We start from the raw sequence: 19,307 nt of genomic DNA, 5'->3' as shown, positions 1-19,307 counted from the left end.
TGGAGCTGGTTTGGATTCCACAAGTTTGTACAAAATATGATGATCCATGCTATCCCAGAATGATTTGAGAATGTTCCAAAGAGCATCTTTTGTGCTTCAAGCATGGAAAGCTGACAGTTAGTACAAAGATAAAATGATCAATGTCATAATTTTGTTTACATTTGATTAGTGACAGAAATTGTGCAGAATGTCTAATATTTCTTCTTCATTTTACATCATAACTTTAGTTTGATTTTATTTTTTTTTTAAATCCTAAAACCTTCTGTTTATTTCCAGGTATAAATTAATAATACTAATCATTAAAAAAATCCCTGTATAGGAGAGACCGTCAATCCATCTAGTTGTCACACATTTTACTTCGGTGAATATTTCTCAGAGTAGGTTTTTTTTTTAAAGTCATTTTCTGCATAGCCACATACCTTGAAATTTCACTGTTTTTGTCCAGGAAAAAAGATACAGTTCATTGAACACACACCTTTTGTGACAACTTTCCCCAATGCACATTTTCCCATCATCCCCCATTACAACCACTAAAACAAATTCTACACCTCTCTATAAATCCATTCCTAGATTAAAAAGCCTATTATAGGCTTTTCAGCAAAATTCATAAAGTAAAAAAAGAGTTGTATTCATTAAACAACAAAAATGGAAAAGATTACATACAAAATTATAAAAACAATGTTTTGGCCAACAAATATTGTAATTAATATATAGTTTAAATTTATAACACGTGAGAACCAGCACCGATAAAAATGACTTGACTTTCATAAAAAAATACCTTTGTTCTAAGATCACATTGAAACCTTCGGTAAAAGTCTGCCTTTATAATATAGTTGACCCTTGCCTTAATGTATGTCAGTGGGGTTTGATTATGTTTGCTTGTTTACCCAAGAGCTACAACAAGAATAGGAAGTAAATGTACTTTGTTGAAAACACATTTGTGCGATTGGACTTTTGACTCCAAATTTTCCTAGTGTGACAACTAGTCCCAGTCTCCCCTATATTATTAATTTACTGTGGCTTTCAAACTTACTTTCGTATTCGTGATTCATAGTTGATCTTCTGCTTCTTCAACTCATCTTTCAGCTCTGTTACCAGGCTGTCAAGTGCCATCGTACTATTTTCAGTACCCCCTGTGAAGTTCGCCAGATCTTCTAAATTCCCATTCTCACTGCAATCTGCACTGCTCACACACATTCCAAATGCATCACTGCTGTCTGTGACCTCTGAACTCCTGTCCTCACCCTGCCCTTGAACAGATCCTCCAGCTGACCACCCGGCCTCCACAGAGTTCAATCCAGAGGGGTCACTGCCCACCGAGTCTGCCACTAAGATCTCGCAGGAGGACGTGGACCAGGGCGTACTTGTGGCACTGGGGATGCTGAGACTAGATGAGGTCACATTGTCATAAGTGGACAAACGGTGTGACAGGGCTGAATCCTTGCCCATCTGTTCTCCTGAAGTTGTACGACGATGACCACGCAGAGAAGAAAGCCCATTCATTAACCAGTTTCCAGTGCTGGGCAGGCTGGATACGTCCATAGATGAGCCCCCAATTTTTGCGGGTTGAGCACGTACCCCTCCACTCTTGAAGGAGTACTTCCAGGAGGGAAGAGATTTTGCCTGCTTGCTGGGGCTCACCCCAGATTTTCCCTGAGTTATCACTTTGGCAGTGGTCGGGGCACCTGCATTGATATCCAAAGACGTAGCACTGCCAGAAACACTCTCTACCATTTGGGAAGTCTGACTTGGTGATGGGCATTTCAGGGTCTCCTCCTCAGAGATCCACTCCGCCATGCCCCGAGGACAGTTTCCTGTCTGCTCAGACGAAACATCTCCCTCAGTCCCAACATATAGCAGCTCATGTTCACTGATCAACACTGTCATCAGGTGCTGGACCTGAGAGGTTCCTGACAAGAGAAGAGAAGAGGTTCTGAACTCAGATTTTAAACGAAACATCAAATGGCGACCCAACACAGTACCAACATTTTTATCACACATAAGTAAACAAAATGTCCTTAAAATCAAATATTGAATTGTAATAATATTGCAATTAACTGGGCCTGACAATTTTTGCAAAATAATGAAAGGTTCATTAGGAAAATTTACTTTTAAGTTTTACATCTTCTTTAATGTTGGTATGATACAATTAGTTTCTATTGTATTCTATTGTATCTCTTGAATTTGGATGGTTTAGTTCATGGCTTTCAAGGCTATCTCGCAACCTGTCCATGCTGGGATATTAAAGTATGGGCCTCTGCATAACAATAATGGGTGTTTCCCAATCTGTGGCTGTTTTCAAACCGGGATGGGCGTTTTTCAACTATGCAATGAAAGTAGGCAATCTCAATGTAGTAGGCAAATCATGTAAAGCGGATAAAAAATGTCCATCCCAGTTTGACACTTCCCACTGAATGGAAAATGCCCATTTTTTTTTTTTGCAGAGACACAAGTCTCGGGATATGCCTAATTTGGCTTTAGTGACAGATTAGTTTGCATAAAAATACCTTCAAGTTTGATTGGACACACAGCTGTTGACATAAACAATAAAAGATATGGGTAAGTATTTTCTCCTTCACTTTTAAAAGTTGAAAAGTCTATTTATTTTGCTTTCCTAACTCTATATAATTATACAGTTTTTCTCTACTACCCATTTTTAGGCCAGTGAAACCACTGTTATGCTGTATGATTTGTTGTACTTTTTAAATGTTAAATGTCTAATATCAGATATCAGGCTCTAGCTGTAACTATTGAAATGTCCACCCTTGTGACATCAAGAATGTTCTTGCCTTCCATCATTGAAACAGGGTCCTCCACTTTAGGCCGAAGGATATTTGGTCCAAAAACTGTTGCAAGATTCTGAACACTCATCTTGTTCTCATTCGAGTGTGACTGCACCTCATCTAAGAATCTAAATGAAAACATGCAGTGAATAAATCAGACAATTATTATTCAATCACAGTAACGGAATTGTAAACATCACCAAGAAAGCTGATTGGGATGCTATTAAGTCACTTACTTGCAAATGTACTTCAACAAATTATAATTAGCCTGAGGAAGAGTGTTCACCTGCTTCACAAGCTCACGGAGTCCCTTTAGAAGCCACATATTGAAACATGACACATAAGAAATACAGAAAACAAACATTTTGGTGAAAAATTAGTGCAGCAATCTTTTCTATGAAACAATAATTTTTTTTTTTTACGTAAAAAAATTTGGAATGCCCAATTCCCACTACTTAGTAGGTCCTCGTGGTGGCGCGGTTACTCAGTCCAGGTGGCGGAGGACAAGTCTCAGTTGCCTCCGCTTCTGAGACAGTCAATCCGCGCATCTTATCACGAGGCTCATTGTGCATGACACCGCGGAGACTCCGCATGTGGAGGCTCATGCTACTCTCCACGATCCACGCACAACTTACCACGTGTCCCATTGAGAGAGAGAACCACTAATCGCAACCACGAGGAGGTTACCCCATGTGACTCTACCCTCCCTAGCAACCGGGCCAATTTGGTTGCTTAGGAGACCTGGCTGGAGTCACTCAGTACACCCTGGATTTGAACTCGCGACTCCAGGGGTGGTAGTCAGCGCCAGTACTCGCTGAGCTACACAGGCCCCCAAAACAATCATAGTTCAATCAAATTGTTCTTGTGAAACTGTATCAGGGAAACTTCCACAAACTCTTACTAAAACACAGATAAATAAGCAGACTCACCACTTCTTCATCTTTTAGCAGAAGCTGTGCACAGGTTAGAAAGTCCTCATATTTGCTGAAGGGGATCACAGGCTCAGGTAACTCCCTGAGGTAAAGCTTCAGGAGGGACGCCACTGTGTGAATATCAGTGTTACTGCAAGAGGTCATACATAGGTCAGGAGGATTCACAAATACATTAGTTGAATTTTCATGACTAAACAACAGGATGTAGACTAGTATGAGTGGAGACTCTGCCGAAAAGACCAGCACTGCTTGTGTCCAGCCTACGTTGTGTTTTGGAAGCTGGTATGCTGGTGTCCCCACCAGGAAGGCTCCCTTTTGTCAACCAGCTTAATCAGAAAGATCATACTGACTGTTTAAGCTGATTAAGCATGGTAAAGCTGGTCCACCAGGTCTACCAGCACCAAACCAGTACTAACCAGGATAAACCAGCCTTGACCAATATTGAAACTCATGCTGGTCTACACAGTTTTTTCAGCAGGGGAAAAATCATCCTTTTTGTGTCTTATTAGTGATGTTTAATAAAACAGTTTATATTTCAATGCTAATTATAACATTACAAAATCCACTGAATATGTATGATTCTGAAAAGCATTGTACTGTGACTTTACAATGAAAGCTGAGGAAATGTTGCTCTTCTTTTACCTGTCAAACAGAGGTTTGTCCCCACAGTCAAAAGCATCCTGGAGTTCCTTGACAAGGTTGGCCTGTCCTGGCATCCTAAAGAGACCCTCCTCTTTCAGACCCTGTTCCCGAATGAAATCCACACACTGCTCCACCAGAAGAGGAGCCAGCCGGGGCCCAAACTTCTTCTCATATTGTACTGTGTCTTCTAGGTGCTGCCCAAAGATAACTAAAAAAACAAAACATAAATAAATCAGAAAAAATTAAAGCACCGTTATATACAGTGGCCAAAGATCTTATTCAGAACACATATAAGTCTAACATTTTACACTGTCAAAAAAAACAAAACAAAAAAATCCCATAGCATTCAGTAAATGTCAAAATCTCCTAATTGCTCTGGACTGTGTTGTTTGGGCATGCAGACAACTACCTTGCAATGTACTGGTTCTGCTTTGCGCATCACGATCTCCAGTGAGCACACACAATCCATGATGAGCAAGTAGACAAGAGCAACACAGCAGTATAGATCTAACTTCAGGCATGAGACACATGACAGATCCCTTCTGGCTTCAGACAAAGTGTGTATATGTGTGAGTGTGTGAGAGAGTATATTCAGCCAGCCAGCACAGTCACACCTGTTATTGTCCTCTTTCATTGTGATGGTAATCCAGCATTATAGAGTGTGGAGAGAATGTTGGACAGTGAGCCGAAAGTGATTAGAAGTATCATATTGCTTATGATTGGTCTAGTCAATGTAAAATAACTCTAAGCTGTAGGGCCACATATTGGCATTTTAGCATGTTTTTGAGACCGAATATATTAGATTTCTGTTTACGGTAATAAGGTAGAACAAATTAAGTGAATGTCAGAGACTTCCACTTCGTAGTCTTGTTTTACCTCCCAAAACATTAATATATGGAACACAAATTTGTGAATCTCAGTAAAGAACATGTCCAGGTCACATTTCACCCCATATCAGAAGAAAAAATATGTAAAAATATACTTGAAAATGAAGCCTATTTTAGGACCATTAGAATTATTTTGCATTAATTAGACATTATTTTCATGACAATTAAGCACATTTCCTCCCAGTTCTCATTACTGCAAGGCAAAACACTGTAATTGTTCTATTGTAAAACATTACCATTTTACAATAGATTTTTTTTTTAATTTTCATGCCAATGAAGTGATTTTTATCCCATTATTTTAATTGCCATAATTCAAAAAGTATATTGTAACTTTTACAATGTAAAGTATTTATAATAGACCATATAAAAAAAAATGTGATTTCAGTGATTTGGACCGTGGCATGATTGTTGGTGCCAGATGGGCTGGTTTGAGTATTTCTGTAACTGCTGATCTCCTGGGATTTTCACCACACAACAGTCTTTAGAATTTACTCAGAATGGTGCCAAAAACAAAAAACATCCAGTGAGTGGCAGTTCTGTGGATGGAAACTCCTTGTTGATGAGAGAGGTCAACAGAGAATAGCCAGACTGGTTCGAACTGACAAAGTCTACAGTAACTCAGATAACCACTCTGTACAGTTGTGGTGAGAAGAATAGCATCTCAGAATGCTATTCTGAGATGCGGGTTGGTGCTGTTTTGGCAGCACGAGGGGGACCAAGAAAATATTAGGCAGGTGGTTTTAATGTTGTGGCTGACTGGTGTATATACATATATATATATACACACACTTTATTTTACAGTGTACTTGTTAAAGTGTAATTACACAAGCAAGTACTGTGTAATATTAATTAACAACATGTACTTACTATAGGTTTAGTGTTAGGATTAGGGTTATTTACATGAAATTATACATAATTTACTGTTATTACTATGGTCAATACATGTATTATGTGTACCAAGAACGTTGTAAAATAAAGTGTTCCCATGCATATATATATATATATATATATATATATATATAATGGTATTATGTTCATGACAATTAAGCACATTTTGTCCCAAACCTCATTACTGTAATGCAAAAAAAAGCAATGTTAAATTATAAAGTATTTATACATGTGTAGTATTTTTTGTACTGTGTTTATTCTTAGTGAAATAAAATATATTTACAATCATTACAATAATATTTATAGTAATAGAGTACATTTCCTTTATGCATAATATAATTAATTTGTCTTTTTCTCTGTCCTGGACATGTTCTTGAAAGGTTTTGTGAGATTCACTCAAATATATCAGATGTACTAATTTACTTTTCATCTATTAAAAGATTGAGCACATCTACAATTTAATTGGCTGCTCACTGCTCTTGTGATGTGAGATTTACAAAGATTAAAGGCAGGATTAAAGAGTCCTGTTGCTGTTCTCAATGCTATGCCCTGCACATCATTCTGTCTGGGATATATAATAAAGGCTGCCTGTGGTGAATATGTAATATCACTAAAATGATTTTTAACTCTCCCCGAAATAATAATGAATAATACATTTAATTAAAGACTGTAACACAATGCATAAAGATGCAGACACCTCGTCATCTGGACAATGGAAGTGCTGTTGTTATTTTAGTGTGCATGTAGTGTGCAAAGGCCTTTCTATCAGCCACATAGCATATGATTAAAGCTCTGTGTGCCAGATATAGATCAAGCAAACCCAAACAAGTTATGAAAACAACTAAACTGTCTATCTTTTTGTAGAAGAAATCAGGGTATTACTCCATAAGCTAATGCTTATTGATTGGCCTTATTTGAGTGTGTGAATCAGGTAAATAGGTTACCTCCTCCAAAAGGAGCCCAGATGACCCGTCTGATGGCTTTGACCCAATCCTCCATGTCATTCTGGGAGTTTGCCATAAGCAAGAAAGCCTCATGGCTCAGAGCTGATCTGTCCTTCTCTCCTGTATTGCCTATTGGGAGGGAGAGAGAGAGAGAGAGAGAGAGAGAGAGAGAGAGAGAGGAGAGAGAGAGAACAAATCATTTCAGTGGCACTGATGGCATTCTGTCAGCATGTTTCATAATAATATATGGAGAATTCTCAGAAGCACACAATCTATAAAGTACAATGAATGATTGCTGTTCTTTGTGGCTGCACAGTTATTTTAAAATGGTAACTGATTAAAAATAATAATTCTGACTCAGATATGAGGCTTCTAGACTGATTGATGGTGTACAAAACACCACATTCAGACAGTTTTATTGACTTTCCACGAGCTCCATTGACTCGAGTAAATTTCTGCATGTTTCATCATAAAAATGTTAATAATAATAAAATAAAGAGGGAAAGGAAGAGAGGCAGTCTGTCTCTTAAGTTTTTAGTGCTGTCAAATACAAGACCTACTTCAAGAACAGGGGCCATATTTGTGTGAATATATTTATATATATATATATATATATATATATACTATTTTATTTATTATTACTCCAAAAACATGTTAGTTTTTGAATATAAGGAAAAGCCATCAGATACCACAGTATCTACATGCCTGTTGATACAAAACAAACAAACAAACAAACAAACAAACAAAACATTCTCTTTGCGAAATATTGTAGCTAACAAACCACTAGATGGTGCTAAAATAATGCGGTATCTCCAATAAACAGAGCAGCAACATCTGTTTATGACATCATCCTTCATACCAGACATGAAACATATTAACACGAAAAAGTATGATTTCCTTCTTAACCTCTGCTCTGACAACAGCTAAAGGGAAATATTCCATGACATTGTGAGGAGTCTCATAAATTTGTACTGATATCTGATCACTCTGTTGGTAGGCTATTAAAAAAATTGTAGAGATAAAGACAGTTGTTTTGCTTTTGGTTGGTTTTAAAAAGCACAGTACGCCAAAATTAAATTTGTAACATTATGAAACCAACTTATTTTAATGTCCTTCCTCAAGCCCTCCCTCTCCACCCCCCTGAATGTATTCAGCATGCGTTCAGCCTAGTTTTTGTGGATGGATGGTTCCATTATCTGTCTGAATCTGGCTGTGGGGCCTAGAATAAACTGGATATTGTCAGGTAGCTTCTGGCACACATAGCACTCCCTGAAGAGCCTGCAGTTCTAGCTGACTCTGTCTGCATGATTCAAGGAAAGTTGAAGTGGATTATGTACTTCCTCTGTGCTTGTGCCCTCAGCAGATACAGCAGCTCCATTGCATTTCTATCATTTGTAAAGACAATAATCATTGGCCTGACTTCTTTGTAGAAACAAAGGTTGCAACTTTGAAGAAGCTAAAATATAGTTTTGATTTGACATGTTCTGGTGATTACATAATTCCCATACTACTTCCATCTGTGTTATTGCATAATTTTGAGGACTGTACTATTATTTTAACCTGTGGAAAATGGTAATAATAGAGAATGAGTATGTGTATCCAAACTTTTGACTCGAAGTGTATGTATAAAACGTTTGTAGCCTATTATTGCTACATTTGAATTTTTATTATTTGCTATAATTGAACTATAACAGAACGAGAAGGGAGGAGAAATGTCAAGAAAAAGCATGAAATACAGATGAATACCTGCTGTTAAACAGTATTTACTGATGAATGCAATATTCTGAGCAATGTTTTATTTTATATTTAAATTTACTCACATTTGTACTCATTTACATGATTTCCAATAGAATTGTGTCATTGTGTACTGTTGGCTCCAATGCGGTAGTTTGAACTAGCACTACTAAATGACAAATCGGGGATGCAAATGTTCTGGGGACTATGCTCATGTCTCTTGAGGCACCAGCGTATACTCTCAAGGCACAAAGTGAAGGTCAGAAATAATCCCTCCAAGTTTTTCTAATATCTCCTGCTGAATTCCCAGTGTTTTTAGATGGCCTTGCCGTTCCTTATCTGCTGCCCAAAGCTGCACTAAACTGCTCACATCAACGTCCTCCCAGCATGCATATTCCCTCTGCGGACAATGATTTCACTATGACACTCAGCATATTTCCACGGGAAGGTCATGGCTATGGACTATTTTTAAATCGGAAGTTCTGAACATTGATGTGCATGTTTAACATTCCACTGGTGTGAAGAACCAAACAATACCATGTCTTGCTGCCCACCCTTTAATACATGATGCATGTTGAAGACAAAACACATACTTAGGAGTTTTTTCTCTTAGAGAGTTTTTAGTCTGTAGGGGTACCAAATTTACAAGGATCTTTCTTGATCTCATCTCATGAGCTTCATTTATGAAACAGTTCTACAACTGATATTAAACGGGAAAATGTAAGCCAACATTTACAGTAGTTTTAGTAATCTTGTATACTGTATAAAAGTTCAATGTCTTTTTAATGGCTGCAAATTCAAAAGGGTTATACTGTAGGTTGCTATTTAAAATAAGCAACCATTCCAATAATTCCAATAGTTTGCATCAGGTTTGCAACCTGTTTCAAACAGGTTTTCCCTGAACACTTATGGGGTAAAAGAAAATATTTTAACATTGATAATAAAAAAATAATAATAATAATAAAAAAATATAATAATAATAATAATAATAATAATATTTTATATATATATATATATATATATATATATATATATATATATTACTTTCAAAATAAGAACCATTGTTTTCAAACACTAAAATGCATGGGTCTGTTAAATAACTGAAACATGTTTTGCATTCAGTGTCTATCTATCACTGCACTGCAAATTATTTACACTTTGAATAACACAAAGAAATCACACTACAAGAGCTCAGTCAGCAATTTTCAGGTGTACTCTGTAGCAAGTCTTCCGCTCATGTATCAGAGAGAGAGAGAGAGGCAGGCCTGAGGCACATTGTGCGGTTTGGCCAGCACTGACTGGGAGGACATCCAACATGACAGGCCTGAGGCTTTCAGATGAAGACCTTTATTTCTGATCAAGCACTTTACAGACACTCTTGCCTTGAGAGGTAAAAGTCCTAACCTTTCAAAGAACTTACACTGAGAAATCTGAAACCAGGATAAATCTCAGTAACACTTTAATAATAATAATTGTCACTCATAACACATTAATCACATTAAAAAACATTATTCAGTTATACAGTATGTAATGCTTTACAGATCATTAGTTATGTTCATTCAAATAATTATGAAAGTTATATATTGTCCTACCTAAGGGATAATGTACAGTCAGCCAGTCTTATTACAGTACAATAAAAAAACATATTTTGTGGTGTAGTAAATATAGCAGGAAAGATTAAGTACTTTCTACATTGAATAAGTTAAAGTGTGAACTTTTTGAAAGTGTGAAATTTGACGTTAATTCTACATTTGTACTCAATACAAACATAAACAAATTTATATTCTAGCTTATAAGTAAATATTATTTATGACTGTTTGTTATCTTTGCAATGCGTCATTGCATGGTTTCACTGTTTGAAAGTTGATTTACACCATTTTTATTAATTTTGTTGAACCAAAATCTGTTTTGTTGTGGTCCCAATGTGTAAAATGATTGGGAAAAAAGGGCTACATTCTGAATATAAATGAAACAATTTTAAAAGAAAATTTTTTTTAACTCACTTTGCAAAAATTGGCAAAGGATGTCTCAATTTAGGTTTATTTCAATAATAATAAAAAAAAGAGTTACAATTTTAGTACGTCATTTTCACAAATGAATCTCTATTGCCTTTTCCAGCAGTCAAAATTGCAATAGTCCATTGCAATAAATCAATTCCTTCCCACTAATTTCAAACAATTTATTGCAGTGTTACAGGATTTTAGGAAGATGCTGTAACAGTTCTTTCTGCCATTTAATGTTTTCGGAGAAAATAACATCCAATGGGTCTTTTATAACTGGGGGGCCTTTAGCCACATAATTGTTCCCTTTCATTAAAAAATCATGTTAGTAAACATATTTACTACATATTACCTGTTCAAAACTGGTAAAAATACTCTCACTTTGTGAAGATATGTGCATGTGTACACAAAACTCCATTTTAGAGAAAAGAATATAATTTGTTGGAAAGATGCAGTACCCAGAAGAGCAGGTGGGGAAACTAGATAACAGTATGGGGCTAGGGGCTAAAGTTGGAAAAAATGTGAAATATTTTTAGGTCAAATTTGATTCATACATGTACAAAAAACTATTTAAGGCTGCATAACATCCAGAAAGTCAGAAGGTGAAAGGTTATAACTGTTTTTTCCCTTACGGCCCAAAATTGACCCGTTATCACAATGGAAGTAACAACTGGTTTTAAAAAGTTTTTTCACTTAAAAAATTATGTACAAAAATACATTTTCTTTTTTATTTCGTTTGTTTTGATGGTCTTGACAGTCACAACATTTGGTTCCGGTACCAAAAACTATGCACTATTTATAACATATTCTTTACCTGTGCAGAGTCAAAAATTACCCTAAGATAGAAGAAGGGTTAAGGAAAATGTACAAAGAGTGACTTGATTTTGACTTGAAACAGAGTATTGCAAAGTAAACTTTACTTGAGAATTTCTCATTAAAGCCACCAAGAATTGTGTGTAGCCTTTACTTGAAAATATGGTCTGTTAAATTTACTAGCAATTTCTGAGTGGAAATTGTTTACTAGGTTTTTTAAGTAAAACCCACTCCATTTATTTTTGTTATTTTTGGGATATCGCAAAAATAACCAGAACCTCGATGCAACAGACTGTTTATTATCTCAACAAATGTATCAATAAATTGACAGTAAGTATTGATTTGAGTTGAAATAATTGTATTATATGAGCCACAGACTGATACAAGAGACATGAAACTAGCACAGTGTGAGATTGGTTGCCAAGGACAATGGTCATTTAAGTTTAGCAGTTATATATACATTTTGATCAATATTTGACCACAGACTGCTGCAGCTGACCTATTAGAATCAAGCATTCCACACTGAAAAAAGTGGCAACCTGCAATTGTTACCTCAAGGATCTATTTTGACTTGATAACCCATAAAAATTACTTTTGTTGGTGTAACCTAATTGGTCAGATTGATTTAGTCAGATTTAATAACAGTTTTGATTTGAATAAAACCAGTTAATGTAGATGTTATCATATGAAAAATATTTTTTAGGTTACCCCACAAAACATTTACAGTGAGCATAATAATGATTAATACACATGAACTACAGATCTGTTACATAATAAAGTATCTAATGTTTATTAATGACTTATTAATGAAAGTTAATTTAAAGAACCTAAAGTTCTTTGCCAGTATTCATAATTGATCTGCAATCAAGCTAAGTATGGCCACAAAATGGCCTCATCTTGTTCTTGGCAAATTCTAGCTAAATGCTAATTGCAAACATAATGCGTCAACTAGCATTCCTTTATGTAGAGAAATTTGTTGATTACTTCAAAACTCTAAATTCAAGTGTGACGAGGAGGAGAGCGTGGCCGGGCCTTGAGGGTGCGCCTGGCACCGAGTTGGCCAATCAGCGGGAGAGGGATAAAGGGGAGCTGGAGACGCCAGTTCTCGAGAGAGAGAGAGAGAGAGACGCACGAGCTGTGCGTGCATGTCTGTGGGTTTTGCTGCAAAGCACTCTTTACCTTTAGTTTAAGTTCATTTGTGTCATTAAAAGTTTACATTGACTTTTCAGCCGGTTCCCGCCTCCTCCTTGCCCATCTTGTGAACCTGTTACACCATACACAAGACCAACATTCTCCAAACATATGCTATTTGCATATGCAATCAGTCTCATTGGTTTAGCTCTTGCTGTAAGGCTGCTGTCTCTGGTTCTGATTATTGGAGGTTTCCTCTTTGAGCCGGCAGATGGAAGCTGTTCTGTGGTGAGTCTTTTCTTGCCTGAATAACCCCCATGACTCCCTCATAAAATCAGCTGACCCCCAATGTTACCATATCATCTGACAGCCATTAGTTCTTCCTGTGTTGCACGGTCCACAGCTCTCTTTCTAACATACCACAATTAATGGACACTGTATTAAAGAAGAGAATTACATCGTATAAAAAGTGCTTTATTACAGTATACAGTGCATCCAGAAAGTATTCACAGCGCTTCACTTTTTCCACATTTTGTTTACAGCCTTATTCCAAAATTGATTAAATTCATTATTTTCCTCAAAATTCTACAAACAATACCCCATAATGACAATGTGAAAGATGTTTGTTTGAAATCTTTGCAAATTTATAAAAAAAAAAAAAAAAAAAAAAATCACATGTACATAAGTATTCACAGCCTTTGCTCAATACTTTGTTGAAGCACCTTTGGCACCAATTACAGCCTCAAGTCTTTTTGAGTATGATGCTACAAGCTTGGCACACCTATTTTTAGGCAGTTTCTCCCATTCTTCTTTGCAGGACCTCTCAAGCTCCATCAGGTTAGATGGGGAGCGTCGGTGCACAGCCATTTTCAGATCTCTCAAGAGATGTTCAATCGGGTTCAAGTCTGGGCTCTGGCTGGGCCACTCAAGGACATTCACAGAGTTGTATTGTAGCCACTCCTTTGTTATCTTGGCTGTGTGCTTAGGGTCGTTGTCCTGTTGGAAGATGAACCTTTGCCCCAGTCTGAGGTCCAGAGCGCTCTGGAGCAGGTTTTCATCAAGGATGTCTCTGTACATTGCTGCATTCATCTTTCCCTTGATCCTGACTAGTCTCCAGTTCCTGCTGCTGAAAAACATCCCCACAGCGTGATGCTGCCACCACCATGCTTCACTGTAGGGATGGTATTGGCCAGGTGATGAGCGGTGCCTGGTTTCCTCCAGGCATGACGCTTGCCATTCAGGCCAAAGAGTTCAATCTTTGTTTGTCATGGTTTGAGAGTCCTTCAGGTGCCTTTTGGCAAACTCCAGGCGGGCTGTCATGTGCCTTTTACTGAGGAGTGGCTTCCGTCTGGCCACTCTACCATACAGGCCTGATTGGTGGAGTGCTGCAGAGATGGTTGTTTTTCTGGAAGTTTCTCCTCTCTCCACAGAGAGACACTGTAACTCTGTCAGAGTGACCATCGGGTTCTTGGTCACCTCCCTGACTAAGGCCCTTCTCCCTCAATCGCTCAGTTTGGCCGGGTGGCCAGCTCTAGGAAGAGTCCTGGTGGTTCCAAACTTCTTCCATTTACGGATGATGGAGGCCACTGTGCTCACTGGGACCTTCAATGCTGCAGAAATTTTTCTGTACCCTTCCCCAGATCTGTGCCTCGATACAATCCTGTCTCGGAGGTCTACAGACAATTCCTTGGACTTCATGGCTTGGTTTGTGCTCTGACATGCACTGTTAACTGTGGGACCTTATATAGACAGGTGTGTGCCTTTCCAAATCATGTCCAATCAAGTGAATTTACCACAGGTGGACTCCAATCAAGTTGTAGAAACATCTCAAGGATAATCAGTGGAAACAGGATGCACCTGAGCTCAATTTTGAGTGTCATGGCAAAGGCTGTGAATACTTATGTACATGTGATTTTTTTGTTTTTTATTTGTAATAAATTTGCAAAGATTTCAAACAAACTTCTTTCACGTTGTCATTATGGGGTATTGTTTGTAGAATTTTGAGGAAAATAATGAATTTAATCAATTTTGGAATAAGGCTGTAACATAACAAAATGTGGAAAAAGTGAAGCGCTGTGAATACTTTCCGGATGCACTGTATCAAACAAAAAGTCATTTTAGGGTTACTGATAACTTTCAAAAATCGGATTATAAATTCAGACCCTTTTTCTTGTGTGTTTTTATGGTGTGGTTTTTATGTTTTCTCTTTTAGGAAGTGGTCATCATCAAAAAACATGAAATGTTCAGAATATAAAAATGCAAATTCAGCAATGGTGTGCTTCCTCAAGCACCTCCACATGTGTCTTCAAACAATGATCAGCTGAACGACTTATATTAGGGATCTAACCCATAAAAATGACTTTTGTTGGTAGAACCTAATTAATCAGAAAAAAACAAAACAAAACAAAAAACAAACCTTTTCAATAGTGAGTTACAGACAAAAGGTTATCTGATAAAAAGGATTATTTGCTTCATTACGGATTTCACAACAATGTATTAACCTCAGAAAGTGTTGCTTTGCTAAGAAATGCAAGGATCATTCTGTTCTTCTAGACAACATAAGTCTAGGATAGCTATAGTTATGTCTAAATGATACACTTGGATATTTAAACAGGAAAACAGGGGCTTTATATATATATATATATATATATATATATATATATATATATAAAAATGGACCCAAAAGTATTTATCCACTTTTGGACACTTAAATATATTTCTGCTATTCACACATGCAACAGTTTTTGTCTTTTTTTCACAAAATTGGGACCAAATACATATCAGCACCAAAATACTGCTAAATTCAGAGATGTAGTTAGTTATTTTATCAGTCAACAAATTCTACACCACTTCTAAAACACAAACATAATATTTAATTTCTAAATATACTAGGTATCACACACTTACTAACTATGTAAATGGCTACAGACAAAAACTGGGCATCACACACTAAACGACTAAAAATTATTCCAGCTGTCAAGTCAATACGATCACAAATTCGCATGGAAAAGCCCCTGTTCTAGGAGATGCATGACAGATGTAAACAAATGTGGATCTACGGAAGCGCTGCTGTTGATGTTGCTGCTTCTTTGTTCCAAGTCTCAAAAGATACGGCCGAGCACATTTGTGTGTGGTCTTAGGAGAAAAGATGGAGACTGTCACGTGAGTTGAAGGTGATTGGTGCTAAATATTTTCTTCATGGTTCAGTGTTGTGGCTGCGAGTGATCGATTTCCATTGACTGCTCAACATGTAACTTCAGAGTTGAGTCACTGAGCATCATAGACTATGAGATTTCCTCTATAGTCAGCTCAAATGTTTTTTATATTCTCAGACTAAATGGAATAATTTCACTATCTGTCCAATTTCATTAAATTTTTTGACTTCAGAGTAACTGAATTATCTCTGTTTTACGTAAGCGCCCTAACCTCAAACGTGCACAAACCGGTAATCTTATGACTCAGTTTACACATAGCATCAAAACTGATCTTTTCAGAGAGTTACAACTTCTCATTCAGAAAAAAATAGGCAGTACAAAATTTACCGGTATTTTAGAACAGGGCTTGTTCACACATGACCTTTAAACTGAAAATTGCAGGTAATTTTCAGGAAAAGGCTGAATGTTTGAAAGCGACTTGTGTCATTTACAAACAAATTGTGCAAGAGCTTTTGTCAGAACTAACTACACTTTCTAATCCATTTTTTCCCCCAAATACTTTTAAGTAAGTAAAGTCAAGGGTATTTTTTCATGGATGTCTGAAGTTCCCCTCAAGTTCACACAGCTGTCCTAGCAGATTTCCCACAGGTGTTTTTTCTTAACTCTAAACAATATATCTACGGATTAATAATTTGAATCCTGAAAAAACTTTTGTAATGAGTTTTGCTTTTTGAAAGTGTGTTTGTGCTATATTTCTTTAAAATAACTGCCACTTGGTTTGATATTTTTTAGGCAATGCAAAGACATTTTTAAGTGTGGCTTAATAGTCCAAATAATATATTTTGGGCACACTGTATAACAGTTGAGTTTACCAGAGTTTTAGATCCCGACTGTTACATTTGTGGAACATATTTTGAATAAAAGAAGTCCAAGAGAAATAACCATATCGTTTACATAATAATCATTCAGGAATTGATGATAATCTGAAAATAGAATCAAGCAGAGCACAGAAAGGGTTAAAAGTGCCAGTTTAAGATCAGAGAGCAGATGAACTAAAGAGAACACCTTTCAGCATAGCACAGGCAAAATTACAGGCCCTTACATTCATGCAAGACTACCTAACCAGCAGCAGTTCCACTCTTTACAGGCCGTTCCAAAAATACATGGCGCACAAAGCCACAGCTTCCTGGATCTGTTTCATGCTTTTTACACTCCAGATGTTCTAGTCCATACAAGCAGCAGCTGGATCCACAATAGATGATTTGCAGGTTCAAGAACAAAATGCCCATAAATTCCTATCCTCCAATAAATGCAGAACTGTACTTTTACAACTGTAAATCTGTCTTGCGCATCAATCGCTTTTATACCGACTATATAAGTCGCACTGTGCCCCCAAGATTCACAAAGCTCTATGAGGAAAGTGTTTCCTTACCCTTAGCGTGAACAGATCGGTGCTCCTGCAGTTTGTGGCAACTGAGCCCCATGCTGGCACACAGGAGCCAAAGAGGGCAGTGCTACAGCTGTGCCTTACTAGTTACATCTCTGGCCCTGCTGGAAGATGAATACGCAGCACAGGTGTGTGCCGGGGCAATATAATGGCAGAAGAGAAAGAGAGGAGGGACAGTAGAAAAAGAAAGTGTGTATGTAAGAAGGAAAGACAGAGAGGAGAAATAATTAGAAAAAGTAAGAGTGAAAGTGTGTAAGAGAGGAAGAGAGAGAAAAGAAAGAGAGAACGGAGAAAGAGTAGAAAAAGAATGAAAGTGTACATGTGTGTGTGAGAGAGAGAGAAAGAGACAGGAGAAAAGCATAGAAAGAGTGAAAGTGTGTATGAGGGAAAGGGAGAATGAACACATAGAACCCCACAGTATCATCACAACCCAACACGATATCCGAAAAACAAGTCCACCGTCTGCTTCATTCATTCATTCATTTAAAAAAAGAAGTTGTGTTCTTTTTTTTTCAGCCTTTTCTCTTCCCGCCTCCTGGTCTGTCAGGCTCGCCCTCTCTCACCCTCATAAGTGGAGCCACCATAGAGCTCATCTTTGCCAAACATCCCCCAAACACAAACAGACTCAGCTAATCAATCTGTGTGTGCGTGCCTGTGTGTGTGGTTGGGGGTTGATGTGACTTCACGTGGGGGCGGTTTAACATTTCTGAAAGCCTGACGCACAAATCTCTGCATGCTGCCTGGATCTTTTCCTCGTATTAAATCTAACGGCTTACTAAAAAAACCTTCCCCTCTTTGAAGACATTTTTGAAGACCACAAGGGCCTTGTGTATGTGTGTTACACAGATGCTTTTATTGCAGATTGCCAGAAGGGTTTAGATCAGAGCTTTTAATGTACCAAACTACAATGTTCACAGACTAAGCATTATACTTCTCTAGCGTGTTGTCAGCTGTAAGGACATGCTCGAATCAGACCTCCACCGTGCAGCCCCATTCCAATCACCAGCCATGCTTGTGTCAAAAGCAGGCATAAATAGAGACATTGTTTTAGTGACTGATATCTCGTGCCAGTCAAATGAAAAGATCTGCCTTATGGAAAGTGGGTTTAATTTCATGGGCTGTTCTGTACATCACAAAACTTCATTCACTTGGTGAGGCACGTGTGATCCACCTTGCAAAAAGAACTGACAATTACAATGTAACAGGTCAAGATTTAGACGCAAACTACCAAAGAAAGCTAGGAATAGCATATAAAAAAAAACCTGAGATGGAGGTGGCCATTGTTCAATCCCAACAGCTGATGCACACTTCATGCACTTCAATGCAATGCAAATACTTTGTCTCAGATGATTCTCTTACAATTTCTTAGGAGAAATCAATCAGGTGAGCTCTATCAGTTGAGATACTGCACAATTTGATTACATTTGAAGAAGCTAAAAAAATTTAGTTGATTAAGTGATGCAAATGTTAAATGTATCGCTTTACAAGTCATATGGTATAGTAAAAAAAAGATAGCATTGTGAGAGGAACAGGGTGAGAAGTGTTTATGAACTGATAATCTGCAAAAAAAAGTCACTGTTGTTGTTGTGCATCTGCTGCGATATGTACAATGAGCTATGTATGATTTTGCAAAAATGTAGGTATAGGAATATGATAAGACCATTACCATTCCATCATGTAATTGCTCATACTCAGAATTTGCTTTGATGCCAGCATGAAATCATAGTTTTACAATATTTAAAAGTTAATTATGACTAAGGGCTTAGAGTCTCAGGAAAGAATACAAACACCTTGGCTCTGAATGCCAAGTGAAGCCACGTGTCAGTAGGTTGAACTTTTACGCTCAAGTTTGACTGCTGTAGCAGCAGCTTGTGATATTTACATGTTGTAAATGAAAGAATGTTTGGCCTTGTTACAGACACACAAGGTGACACACACAGGTTTAAATGGC

At 37.4% G+C, this 19,307-nt stretch overlaps 1 protein-coding gene across 2 annotated transcripts in view; it reads right to left on the bottom strand.

Annotated features, from left to right (window-relative positions):
* LOC127413970 (rho GTPase-activating protein 22-like) overlaps window positions 1-19,307 on the bottom strand; it is a 38,610-nt gene that overhangs the window by 3,541 nt on the left and 15,762 nt on the right. For both annotated transcript variants that reach the window (XM_051651568.1, XM_051651569.1), the window contains exons 4-9: window positions 7,077-7,205; window positions 4,358-4,565; window positions 3,713-3,845; window positions 3,020-3,093; window positions 2,790-2,911; window positions 1,034-1,910 (exon numbers count right to left, since the gene is read on the bottom strand). In XM_051651568.1, the coding sequence (XP_051507528.1) occupies window positions 1,034-1,910; window positions 2,790-2,911; window positions 3,020-3,093; window positions 3,713-3,845; window positions 4,358-4,565; window positions 7,077-7,205 (1,543 nt within the window). The remainder of the gene's footprint in view (window positions 1-1,033; window positions 1,911-2,789; window positions 2,912-3,019; window positions 3,094-3,712; window positions 3,846-4,357; window positions 4,566-7,076; window positions 7,206-19,307) is intronic.

This window comes from Myxocyprinus asiaticus, chromosome 23 (assembly GCF_019703515.2).
Source record: "Myxocyprinus asiaticus isolate MX2 ecotype Aquarium Trade chromosome 23, UBuf_Myxa_2, whole genome shotgun sequence".
NCBI classification, from domain to species: domain Eukaryota; kingdom Metazoa; phylum Chordata; class Actinopteri; order Cypriniformes; family Catostomidae; genus Myxocyprinus; species Myxocyprinus asiaticus.
Note: the sequence above shows the minus strand (reverse complement) of the source record. Positions and strands in the feature narration are given on the sequence as shown.